The sequence below is a fragment of the Lissotriton helveticus genome, chromosome 12 (genome assembly GCF_964261635.1).
Source record: "Lissotriton helveticus chromosome 12, aLisHel1.1, whole genome shotgun sequence".
In the NCBI taxonomy this organism is placed as follows: Eukaryota; Metazoa; Chordata; class Amphibia; order Caudata; family Salamandridae; genus Lissotriton; species Lissotriton helveticus.
The window spans coordinates 104066673-104079179 of NC_136073.1; the positions used below are offsets into that span (position 1 = coordinate 104066673).

The following is a 12507-nucleotide window of genomic DNA, read 5'->3' on the forward strand; positions in this document are numbered from 1 at the left end:
CTTGACCCAGGACCCGTGAAGGTAATTTCCCGAACCCACGGAAATTAACGGCTTGTTGACTGCCCACAGGCAGGCTTAAGCCCACCCCTGCCCCTCACCCACTCTCACTATCACCACACTCCATCTATACCCAACCCGGCGACTTTAAGTTGATTGGATCGGAATCATGGAAGAACTACCATCACACGCACTACAATTTGTGCGTAACCATGATATCACTACCCACATCGTTAAAGCACTATATCACGAATGAATGACAAACTTGTCACTAAGTCACCGCGCCGTTTTTTTCACTGTTTTTTTCACTGTTCTTTCACTAATGTGTAAACAAACACGATATCAACACTTCAACTCACCTTCGGTTCACTTCTCGTGAGTGTTAATAGTGAAAGGCCTAAAACTTTTATAGTTACCCTGTTGAATGTTTTTAAACCTTATTATTTCAGGCGGATGCCTTACCTTGTGTTCTCTATTTTCCCTCCTTTCCTTTACAGGCGTTCGCATTGTAAAACAGGCAGTGATCTTAAATTGTCCTGATGATGATCCAGTTTCATTAAGAGCCTTTAGGGATCGAAACGTTGACGCTTTAAAACAGTGTAACATATAACTTATGTATATATCCTATTGTTTACACTGTTGAGTGTGTTTTGCAGTAATGCTCATTTGAAATCGCAAGCCACTCTTTGGCTCCAAACTATTCTTTTCTTGCCTGCAAAACCTCTTTCCTTCCTTCTACCTCTCTTGATCCTTTTGGATTTTCTACCTCCTTGGGATAGGTACAGGATTGTACCCCATCTTGATGTTCATAATTGACCCTCTCCAGGTCATTGAAATTCTGTGTTATTCCTGAATAAACTATTCCTCGCCCGGCTGGGCGTCGAAAAATATAGTACTGATTGTGGTCTATATTGTTATCTTGTGTTAATATTGTAACTCCTTAGGACCCTTGCCAAACAAACAAACAACACCAACTTGTAAAATCTCAAATCCAAAAGTGATCCAAACTCCAAAGTCCAAAAAGTCCTCAAATACAAATATCCAGACGCAGCCACAAAAAGTAATCCTTCCAGCTCCAGATCCAAATCGAAAGTGACCAGGACATGGACAAAGCACTGGGAGGAGCCTGCTGGACAGGAACAGGAAGTTGGAGACTCTGGGGCACTTCCTTCCTCCCACCCCCCCCAAAAATGGACTCCATGCACCAAAAAGTGCAGCCAAATGTCAATCTGAGGAGTTATTCTGATCAAAATCAACATTTTCAGAAGGTTTATGCTGCCTGCGGTGGATTTCTTCTGCAGAATTGCAATGTTTGCAAGTTCGGGAAAGCGAGCTGTTCAAATGTCCAACCGGAAGTCAGCTGCGCGCCGCATCTACATTTTCGCAATTGTGATCGTGGGCCCTTATCACGTACTCGCGTTGTCAAACTCTCGCTGTGCAAGATGGCGGGCCACGATTACGTAATCGCGGTCGAAAAACTCTTGCGCGATCACGCAGCAAGATCCAAAATGGCGCAGCACACGCAAACCAGGAGAAAAACAACTCGGCGAACACAGAATCACGGCAAGTCAACGCCGCGCGCGCGATATTGTATTTTTCAATCGCAACCAAGTAAAAAAATCCACCAGCTTGCGAATTTACGGATTTTTGGGCAAATTCACAGGATTCGCGGACTGCGAAATTGCCCAAAATCCACAAATTTCGCGAACGGAATGGATTTCATGCTAAAACGTACATTTGGGGAATACTGTAGTGGACGTGATCATCCTACTATATGAACTGATCCACTGTCTAAGGGAGAAGAAAAAGCAGGCAAAAGCTGAGTGCAAATATTGTGGCATAGCAGATCCACCTCACCTAGATTGGAGGGCCTAGAATCACCTATGCTGTATCTTCCCACACATCTGCTGGACAGAACCAGTTTCAGAAGAAGAAAAACTACAGGCCCTAATATCAATTGAACTTAAAGGTATCCTCTAGGTAACAGTTCGGACAGAAGTGCATGGCACAAAACCGAGAACAATTTATGTAATGAGCCATGGCGAAGAGATTTTAAAATGAAAACGTCAATTTGTAGTGCATTGCCTCTGTCATTTCAGGGTGTACCTTCAACTCTTGGTCTTCAACTGAGAGGTCACGGACAGCATCTGCCCTCATATTGATGGACCCTGGTAAGCAACCTGCTATTGGGAAGATTCCCTGTCACTGTAACCACTTCCTCTGGTTATTCGTATTCCCACACAGGGTACATGAACCTTCACCGCCCTTTTCAGGTTCCACATGCAACTCAAACACGTGCATGTGAAGGTGCTTCCCTGACATGATCCAAAAGTCCAGCCGCATCATATTGCCCAGATAAATGCCGAGCCCAGTGAGGATGCATCCATGAGCAAAGTAACGTGAGCCAGCAGTAGGCAGAATTTATGACCCTTTAAAAGTTCACATAGGTACAGTCACCAGTGCACAGCCTTATGCACTTTCTGGAAAATCTACAGCATAGCTAATATACGTAATTGGTTTTCCAGCCATTTCCAGCTCTGAGACCAATCAGCCATCATCTGGAGTGAGACAGCAAATGGATTCACTAGGTCTAGAGGCCTAACAGGTGCCCTTTAGACATCTATGCACATGCCTTACAGTTGAAACGCAAAATACTTAACCTGCCAGAACACATGAAGAAGGCATTCTCTGCCCTTGGGAGTGATGGCTTGGAAGTGACAAAATAGATGCTGAATTGTGTCTTTCATTTGGTGGACATCTGTCATGCTGTGGTGACATGCGTGCATGCATTTAACTGCCTTTTCATGGGATGTCCAGGATATGCAAATAGACATGCCCTGTGACAGAGAACTGCTATTCTGGTAAAAGGCCAGGTACACCTTGGAATCCTTCTAGAATAGTAGGGCTACAGCTCACACTTTTGGAGTGGCATCCCTATGAAACTCAGTTTCACCAACATTATTTAGGAGTTTTAAGGTTTTTCTATGGCTTTGCAACCCAGACAACATTAACTGCCTCATCATGCCAGATGGCAAAGCAAATGCATTGTTCCTTTTGAGGCTGGGGTATATCTAGGCGCTATCATCAGTAGTAGCAGATTAAGACCTAGCTTCTCCGCCTCAAACCTCTTCTGACTTCCCCCTCATAACAGCATTTTCCAGAGGGGGGAGGGTCTCCCATATTGTCACTCAAGGAAAGTTGATCATCATTTCTTCTCTTTCACACCAGACCACTCCCTTCCTGCAGCTTGTGCTTCCATCTAGGAGGCGAAGGTCCTTACATTGTGGTAAAAGGGTCAAAAGAAGTGGTGCTTGTAGAAGAGAGAGGTGCTGGTTTCATCAAATCTACATATACATTCGTTGCTGGTGATTGACAGAGTTCCCAGGGCAATACTGGAGGGAAGGAAAAACTCTGTCACTGGGTCATTGCTGTGATGAGTTACACATCCCTTAGCTTGTGTTATAAAGGACAACAAATTCTTGGACGTATTCATTTGCTGTTGTCTTAGCAGAATTGAGGTACTTCACCAACATATCGGTACATAAATAACTTCAGACCAACTGATTGTGAAAGAAATTACTTCATGTTAATATTCCACAAAGAACATTTGTTTGTATAGCACTAGAATCGACCCCCGAAGGGGTATCTCTGTGCTTAAGCAGAACTGTGAAGAGAGGCAACATATTCCAATAGGATCAGCAGGTACCAAACAGGAAGGTCTTAAGCATCTTCCTGAACTGCAAATGTTCTTAAGGGGAGCGGAAGCTCATTCCATAGGTGGGGCCCAAGATATGAGAGAGCTCTACCTCCTAATCTGGCCCTTTTCACTCGAGGTACCACCAAAAGGTGTTTAGCACCTGAGCGTAGGGATCTGGGGGGTACATAAGGCAAACATATTTCGGCGAGGTTGGAAGGGCCCAGATTAACCAGAGCCTTATGAATGATGCAACATGTTTTGAATTTAATCCGTTGACTGATGGGGAGCCAGTGTAATTTCACAAGAAGGGGAAGGGACAGGGTCCGAGGTGGAACATTAAGGACCAGTTGTGCCGCCGTGTTCTGCACCACCTGCAGTCTGCAGAGCAAGGCATCACTCACTGAAATCAGCAGACCGTTGCAGTAGTCCAGGTGACTTAAAATATCACCTGGACTAAGGTTTTACGGGCAGAATCTGGAAGTAAGGGGAAGACTCGACATAACAGACCGATTACATTAAAGCAGGAACCAGCTGTTTGGGTAACCTGTTCTTTCAGGCTAAGGTCACGGTCTAAGTGAATCCCCAGGTTTTTGACTCTGAGCTTGGGAGAGGGAAAGGTATCCAGGTCCATTGGCCACCAATCTGGACTCCACAGGAGGGGAACCTCTCCAAAAAGCATGATCTCAGTCTTTCCTACATTGCACCGGAGGAAATTATTCCGCATCCAATGCGATATAGCTCTCATCACATTAGAGAAGGCCAATTGCACCGAGGACAAAAATGTATTGAATGGGCAGAGAAGCGGGGTATCGCCGGCATATGATATGGGGATAAACCCATAAGTCCTCATGAGGTTGGCCAAGGGAGCAAAATAGCTGTTAAAAAGAGTTGGGCTCAAACATGTGCCCTGAGGTACTCCCTTGGTCATATTCCCCAGAGCCGACTGATACGGGCCCCGATTAACAATCTGAGAGCGATCTGACAAGAAACTTTCCATCCAGGATAGGGCTGAATCTCCTAACCCAACTTCCTCTAATCTTCTGAGCAAGACACTATAGGAAACTGTGTCAAACACCGTGCATAGGTCCAACAGAACCAAATCATATAATGGCCCTTATCTAGGGTCATTCTGTTGTTATCTGTTTCTGTAAGTAATGCAGATTTGGTGCTGTATTTGGGCCTAAAACCGGACTGGGAATGATCTAAACATCCAGTCAGTTCGACATAGTTGTAAAGATGAGTGTTCACATGTTTCTCCATTATCTTGCTCCAGAAAGGAAGAAGTGAGATGGGACGGAGGTTAGAGAGGTCAGTCCACGGAATATTAGATATCTTGCGGATGGGTCTAACCCAGGCAACCTTCTATTCCGGTGGAACATGGACCTCTAAGAGAGAGAGATTGATTAGAGATTGCACCACGAGGGAGAGCTGATTATCCAAAGATGGAATGATTTTGGCTGCAATAAGATCCGTAGGGGATCCTGATTTTATCCTGTGGATCAGAGTTTCAACCTCTACTAAGGTGATAGAGGGAAAAAACTCTAATATTTTCTGATTCGCAGTTTCCAGATTGTCCAAAGCCATAGGAATCTGCGATGGAATACCAGCTGTTGTGATTTTACCGTAGATGAGTTCAATCTTTTGGGCAAAGAATAGGGCGATGTCATCACACAGTTTTTGGGAGGGAATCTCCAAGCTTTCACATGCCTTAGGATTGGTGAGGGAATGAAGAATTTGATACAAAGTTTTTGAGGTGTTACCAGCCTGGGTTAACTGAGACATTATGTATGTTTTACGAGCTACCTTTATATTTTATGGTAGCTGGTCAGGGAGACACAGTACTTATCCATATCCACCTCATTGTGTGAGGAGCACCATGCTCTTTCCAGTTTCCTGCATATTTGTTTCTGACTTCGCAAGAGGGGTGTGAACCAGGTGGCTTGCGGGCGATTAGATTGACTCAGAAAGGATTTTTGCGGCGCAATATGGTCAATGGCTGTTATGACTGCCAAATTGAATTTCGACAGTGCTTTCTCAATGTGGTCAGAGGACGAGTATTGGGGCTTTATAAATATACTTTGGAAGTTTTCTGCTGACACCTTCTGCCACTGCCTTCGTAGATACGGTACAGCTTGATTAGGAATTTTGGGATTAGTAATGTGCTGGATATTGAATTCAATAACTGAATGATCTGACCAGGTGAGTTGCTGAGGGGGTTTGTACTTGATCTTAGAGGAGTTAGAAAATAAGATGTGCAATGTATGGCCAGCCATATGAGTCGGTCCCTCAACAAACCTAGGAGAAATAGATCCGCCAGAAGAGTCGAAACATCTGGGTTGGAGTGGCATTCGCTATGGACATTGAAATCTCCTAATAATAAGAAATGATTTCCCCCATTCATGTGAGGAGCTAGAGATTCCACCAGTTGTAGGGAGAAGTCCAGTAGAGGTCCTGGGGGGCAGTAGATTAGTGCCTCTTTCCAGCTCTCCTGCAGGGGCAAGTCTATCCTAAAGACCAACATCTCTACCGTCGCATCGCTTTGCAGGTCTAAAACAGAGATGTTAATACCATCTCTATATGCAATTGCGAGCCCCCCCCCCTGGTTTTTATGGGCCTATCTAGTCTAAGCATTTTATATCCCTCTGGTATACCTAGAGTTATAGCAGGGACCGAGTGGGGTTTCAGCCACATTTCAGTAAAAAAGCCTAGCTCAGGGCGGGCTAAAGCCACAAGGTCCCAGACTCCAATTGAATGTTTTGGCAGAGACCTGATGTTGCATAACATACAGTGGCTTGCTTGTGAAGGTGCTTGATCCGAATTCATCGATGATATCAGTCCAGGTGTTAGGTGTTCATTTAAAGTGGGGCGGGAAGCCTGCCCATCTAAGTTAACAAAGGCTTCTACTCCCCTTTGTGTTTCAATCCCGGGGTAGGCATTTAGGGTTGGTTACAGACTGGCAGGAATGAGGGGTTGCTCACAATACTGCAGACTTTGGAACTGTCCCCTCCATTCTAAAACTATTTTACAACACATTACACCCTTATCCCTAAAGTTACCACCATGGTGTGTGCACTTTACCAAAGCACTCCTTTCTCCCCTTGTTGGAGTGGGATCCAGCATTTATCCCCTGGAGTCTCAGAGACCCCTCTGAGAGAGACCACAGCATGAAGGGAGCCACACACAGTGGTGGTGTGGGAATGGCGCCCCTTGCGAAAGCACTCCCTCTCCCTTTGTTGGGGAAGGATCCAGTATTTATGCCCAGGAGTCTCAAAGACCCCTCTGAGAGAGTCCACAGCATAAAGGGAGCCACGCACAGTGGAGGAGTGGGAATGACACCATTTCCACTGGGATCACAGCACTCCGAATGTCGGACACTGTTTTTTCCTCCTCTCCCGGTTGTGTTTCTTTCACCCCCCCACCTCTTTCCCTCTTTTCATTCTTTGTCTACCTCCCATGCTCCTTTCCTCTCTCCCCTAAATCTCGCCCCTTGCCTACTTTTTCCCTTATGTATATGTTTTTAGCTCATGTAACTACGCGCCAGCAACTTGTAACTATGCTCTGTGCTATATAAAACTTTTCAAATATTACATAAATAAATACAGATAAAATCAAATACAGTCCACCTCGAAACCTGCGCTGAAGGTTGGAACTGTTATTACTCTATTGATACTGGACTTGCTGTTATTACGCTGATACCTAAGGGCCATGGAGACACAGGGATTGAATTGCTGGTTCCTATGTGTATGATGTGCTGTTGTGAATAATATTGTGTGTAACAATGCCTTAACTTTGATGCCACTGTATAACAAATGTACTTTGTTTTCTGTCACTGTTTGGAAGCATACAATAAAAAATGTTTTTTTCTTTTTTTTAAAAGTCCACCTCTCTGAATTTAGCAAAAGAAAAGTTTTGTTTTATTATGCTAATTCCTATACCTCACAGAGATAGGTAGATAAAAAGGATTATATTAGACGTGGAGAAATATGAAAAAGCAAGAAAACACTCTTTACAAGTAAGAACAAGTATATCCAATTTTTATTGCTAATAGAGCATGCATGAAATGACAGTTACTATTATGATAAGCGTTTTAGATGAAAGAAAAAACAAAAGGAGAGGATACTATTTTCATTTAAAAGGTTAAACTAAGAGCATACAAATAAAAAAGCAAAACATATTGAAACTCTGGAACTTGATCAATTCAGTCATTGAATTGAAGAAAAGCTTGAAATGTTATCCTAACTTTACTTACCAGCAAAGTACAAATCTCAAAAATACATTTGTGATATCTCACGTGTTACAAAAAGTAAACTCTTCAAAGTTTGACTACCGGTAACACTTGTATGTTTCCATGTATGACCTGTATAAATTGTTGTGACATCTTGAAAGCCAACTAAGGGCCCGATTAGGATCGCGGGGAATCCGCATCCTCCGGGCCGGCGGAATCCCCCGCCGGCCCGGAGGATACGGATTCAGCTCTAATATGGTGGCGGTGTCTATCAGACACCGCCAGCCATATTAGGATGCCGGTGGAGACATGCTTTTCCACAGCGGGTTTTCCGCCGTAGAAAAGCATGTGGAGTCTGAGTATGGGGGCCTGTTGCGGGCCCCCATGGGTGTTGGGGGGTGGGAGGTGCACATGGGGGGGTACCTAAGGTACCCCCCTTCCTTTGCATGCACGAAGCGGCAGGCACCACGCGGTGCCTGCCGATTCGTGCATGCAAAGGAAAACATGCACATTTAACCTTGCGGCGGGTGCTGCTTGAAGCAGCATCCGCCGCAATGTTAAATATAGGGGATGTGACCACCAGGGTGGTGGTCACATCCTAATTCAGAGGGAGGGAACGCCGCAGCCCCTGCGGACGGTCCCTCCACCTTGGGGGTGGCGGACGGACGCTGGTCCGTCCGCCATCCTAATCGGGCCCATAGTGTTACTGCCACACTCTGGAGAAGCAGAAAATTGGTAAATGTTGTTAGATGAGCCACCACTTTTAATGTATGGTAGATTCTTCCTTGGCTTACTATATGTTGAGATAAATGAAAGGAAAATCAAAGTACGTTTTGGAGAACATTAAAAACAAGATACATACAAACAATATTGAATCACCTGTGACCAATCATTTACATTTAGGGAAACACAATTGAGATCAATTTTGATTTCAAGTTTTAAAAATAATCCTGACAATTAAATTGGGTGAGAATAGTAGGTAAGGTACAATTCCCAAGAAAGTTGGTCAAAAAAAATTTGATGTGTGGGTGGGGACTTATTTTAAAACAGTTTGAGATGACATTCAGAAGACGTAAAAATAATCAGAACAATGTGCTGACTGGAGCTATAAAAAACATCCCATTGGGGCAGCTGTACTTTGTCTCTGGTTGTCAAATAAAGCAATGCCTGCCCGGAATGTGCTTAAAAGAAACCAGGGGCATATTTACAACAAAGTAACGCAGCACGGTGCAGCAAGTCATTTTGCTCCGCCGTGCTGCGTTAGTTTGGAAAGCACAGAGATGCGATATATTTACAAGAATATGTCGCATCTCTGTGCTTCCCCTGCGCTGGCACACAAACTGCAGGTACAAAAGGGGGTGGTGATGGACGGAACATATACACCAATCAAACACTCACACCCAGTCAAAAGATCTGGGTTTGACCCATCACCGTTCTTTAGCCTACTCTGCCACCCCAGTTCAGACATGGCTATATGCAAATCAGTCTGACCCTGTGCCTCATGGGAACAGTCCAGCCCGAACTGCCAAGCCATGTCTTCCCTGGACCGGAAACAAGCTTCCGAGGTCTGGCATTCCAGCCGTCTTCAGCCCGGCTTGCTTGAATCCAGTGGCAAAGTGAGCAAGGGACTCACGTCTGAGCATACCCATCCCACTCGGGGCGACAAAGGCAAAAACAACAGGTGATGGACAGAATGCAGAACATTGTCATACATTCACCCCAGTACAGAGATTTGGGCCTAAATCCATGGTTTTTTTGCACTCCACACCACCCCAGGTCAGACTTGGCCTTATGCAAATCAGCCTTGACCCTGTGCCTCATGGGAACAGTCCAGCCCGAACTGCCAAGCCATGTCTTTCCTGGACCAGAATCAAGCATCCAAGGACCGGTTTCTGGCTATCAGCAGTCATCAGCCTGGATAGCTTGACTCCAGTGGTGTGGAGAGCATGGGATTCACGTCTGAGCATACCCAACCCACTCGGGGCGACAAAGGCAAAAACAACAGGTGATGGACAGAATGCAAAACATTGTCATACATTCACCCCAGTACAGAGATCTGGGCCTAAATCCATCGTTTTTTTGGACTCCACACCACCCCAGGTCAGACATGGCCATATGCAAATCAGCCTTGACCCTGTGCTTCATGGGAACAGTCCAGCCTGAACTACCAAGCATGTCTTTCCTGGACCGGAATCAAGCATCCAAGGACCGGTTTCTGGCTATCAGCCGTCATCAGCCTGGATAGCTTGACTCCAGTGGTGTCATGAAAGTGACGTAGTGGTGGAGCAGGGGGATTGTAAATCAGCCCCTTAGTTTTTAGAAATATTTCTGTCCTTTAAAAGTAGTTACTCACTTTTCAAAAAAATGTCCTTGTTTATAAAACACAGCTCAAAAAAAGTATCAGGTATTTAGGGCTTGTTAGAGGATGTACTGTAAAAGCTATTTGACTCCACAATCAGCAGGCTGTTGAAACTCATACATGGCATTCATCAACATTAAAGGTGTGAAGACCAGGTCTTCACCAACTTTTAAAGCTTTTTTCAAGTCATCAATTACCATAAAGTTGTTAAGCTTTGAAGAATAATGAGGATGAAAAGTCTTACCAAATCACCAACAATCAAAACAGAAATTTCTCCAGCAAATGAAAGTGTGTGGGGATGACAAGCTTGAGAATTTTGCAAAGTTTGCATTTTTGTAATCATTCCTATTATTTCGGATAATTGTTTGCTTTATTTTTAGATATCATTAAACTTACCTGTGGGTATTTGTAGATGCCCAAGAGCCTAGCAATGAGAATTGTGGGGTCTGACGCTGCATCCCCCACAAAGGCGGCCAATGGAGCTGAGCTTTGGCATCGATAGTTCAGGATGGAAATTGGCTTCCCGGTCAGTATCCACATGGTACCCTGCAAAGCCCTGGGTAGGGACAAGCATGTGTCAAAGATCACAAATCCAAGGGTGATGTTTGGCAGGATCAGTTGCTCACGGTTTATTTCCTCGATGGTGAAAGCCAAGGCTTCAGCCCAAACCAAACTTGCCATGTAAAACCTGCAGAAAACAGTGGAAGATTTGGAACCATTTATGTAATTAGTTTAATATAGCCCAAAAACATGTTACTAACAGCCCCTTCACTCCACCATATGTTTGTGATAAAGGATGGCCAGATGCCCACCCTGTAGTAAATAGTTTAAAGTTGGATGGTGTGCTGGGAAATCCTAAATACAATGAAAATAGCAGCATTTCAAGGAATTAGTGAAGAGAGACAAAAGACATAGCTCATGTAGCAGCAGTGCAACCCTTCACGTACTCATATGCAGGCAGGAGTGCACATGCACACTCAACAGAGACGCATCTACACACATTTTCTATACATGAATAAACACAGGCAACATAATCCCAAGCTTGTTGTTATGATCTTTTTCTATTATTCTACTTGCATATTTTGTTCCTCTAGAATTGTTGCATATCATGCAGAATGTTTAGAAAAAGTTGTAAGAATTGTTTTTGATGTCAATTATTTTCTACCTGCTGCCCTGAGGAATGCTTTGCTGATGTTGTGCTTCAGCTCATTAAAAATCCTCTTGTACAACCACTAGGCATGGAATAACTGTACACATGTATCTTCATAATGTTGGTAATTTTACTTTGTGCTTGTTACATGAAATCCCCAAAAGTATGCTATTATGCCACATTGGCATAATGTGTGTGTCGTTCATGACAACAACTGATGCTTGTGCTGCTCGTGTTTTTTCACTTTTTTTAGCCTGCAATGCATATTTGTGTCCAAAATGGATGCAAGAACAACTTTCACTGTAAAAGATAGAGCTATGTGTCGGTTTTAGATTTCCTGTAATTGTGCATGATGTTGCATAATTTTTCCAAAATTAAGCATTTTTGCGCAAATGCAAATTATGCAAATAACAAACGCCTTTAATCATTACATCTCAATGTGCATACATCCTCTTCTCAGTATTGAGAAAGAGCTATCCTTATTGTCAAGGAATATGTTGAACCCCACTTCCTTTGTCACACTCGCATCAGTGGACAATAATTCAGAGGTGGCGCGAAGAGGGTATTGGCTGGCAATCAGAATATCATGTGGTTTCAGGGTGATATTCTGGTGAATGGCGGACATTTTGAAGAGGAGAAATTTATTTATTTATTTATGAGTCTTCTAAAGCGCACTGTCACCTTGCAGGCATCCTGGCACTGAGGCTCCATGAAAGGTGGAAAAGAGGTGTCACAAGGTGTTAAAGAACTCAGGCCCTAGGGAACAGCCAGGTTTTCATGTGTTTTCTGAATGGGAGAAGTTCCTCAACTTGTCTGATCCTTCAGGGTAAACTGTTCCAAAGTTTGGCCACAGCCACCCCAAAAGATCTACCCCCTGCCCTGACTTTCTTGAAACTAGGTACTCTAACCAACCAGGCAGACGAAGAGTGAAGCACCCTGGTGGGAGTGTACCAAGCAAATTTAGATTGCATAGAGCGAGGGCCTAGCCCATGAAGGGCTTTAAAAACAAGGCAGAGAGACTTAAATTGTACTCTCTGCCTTAGGGGAAGCCAATGGAGTTCGGCCAGAGCTGCAGATGC

The 12507-nt window shown here is 44.2% G+C and overlaps 1 protein-coding gene across 1 annotated transcript in view; it reads right to left on the reverse strand.

Annotated features, from left to right (window-relative positions):
• The window catches only part of LOC144797964 (extracellular calcium-sensing receptor-like), a 192064-nt gene that overhangs the window by 154804 nt on the left and 24753 nt on the right, over window positions 1-12507 (reverse strand). The window contains exon 2 of the mRNA XM_078668770.1: window positions 10675-10966. Coding sequence (XP_078524896.1) covers window positions 10675-10966 — 292 coding nt within the window. The remainder of the gene's footprint in view (window positions 1-10674; window positions 10967-12507) is intronic.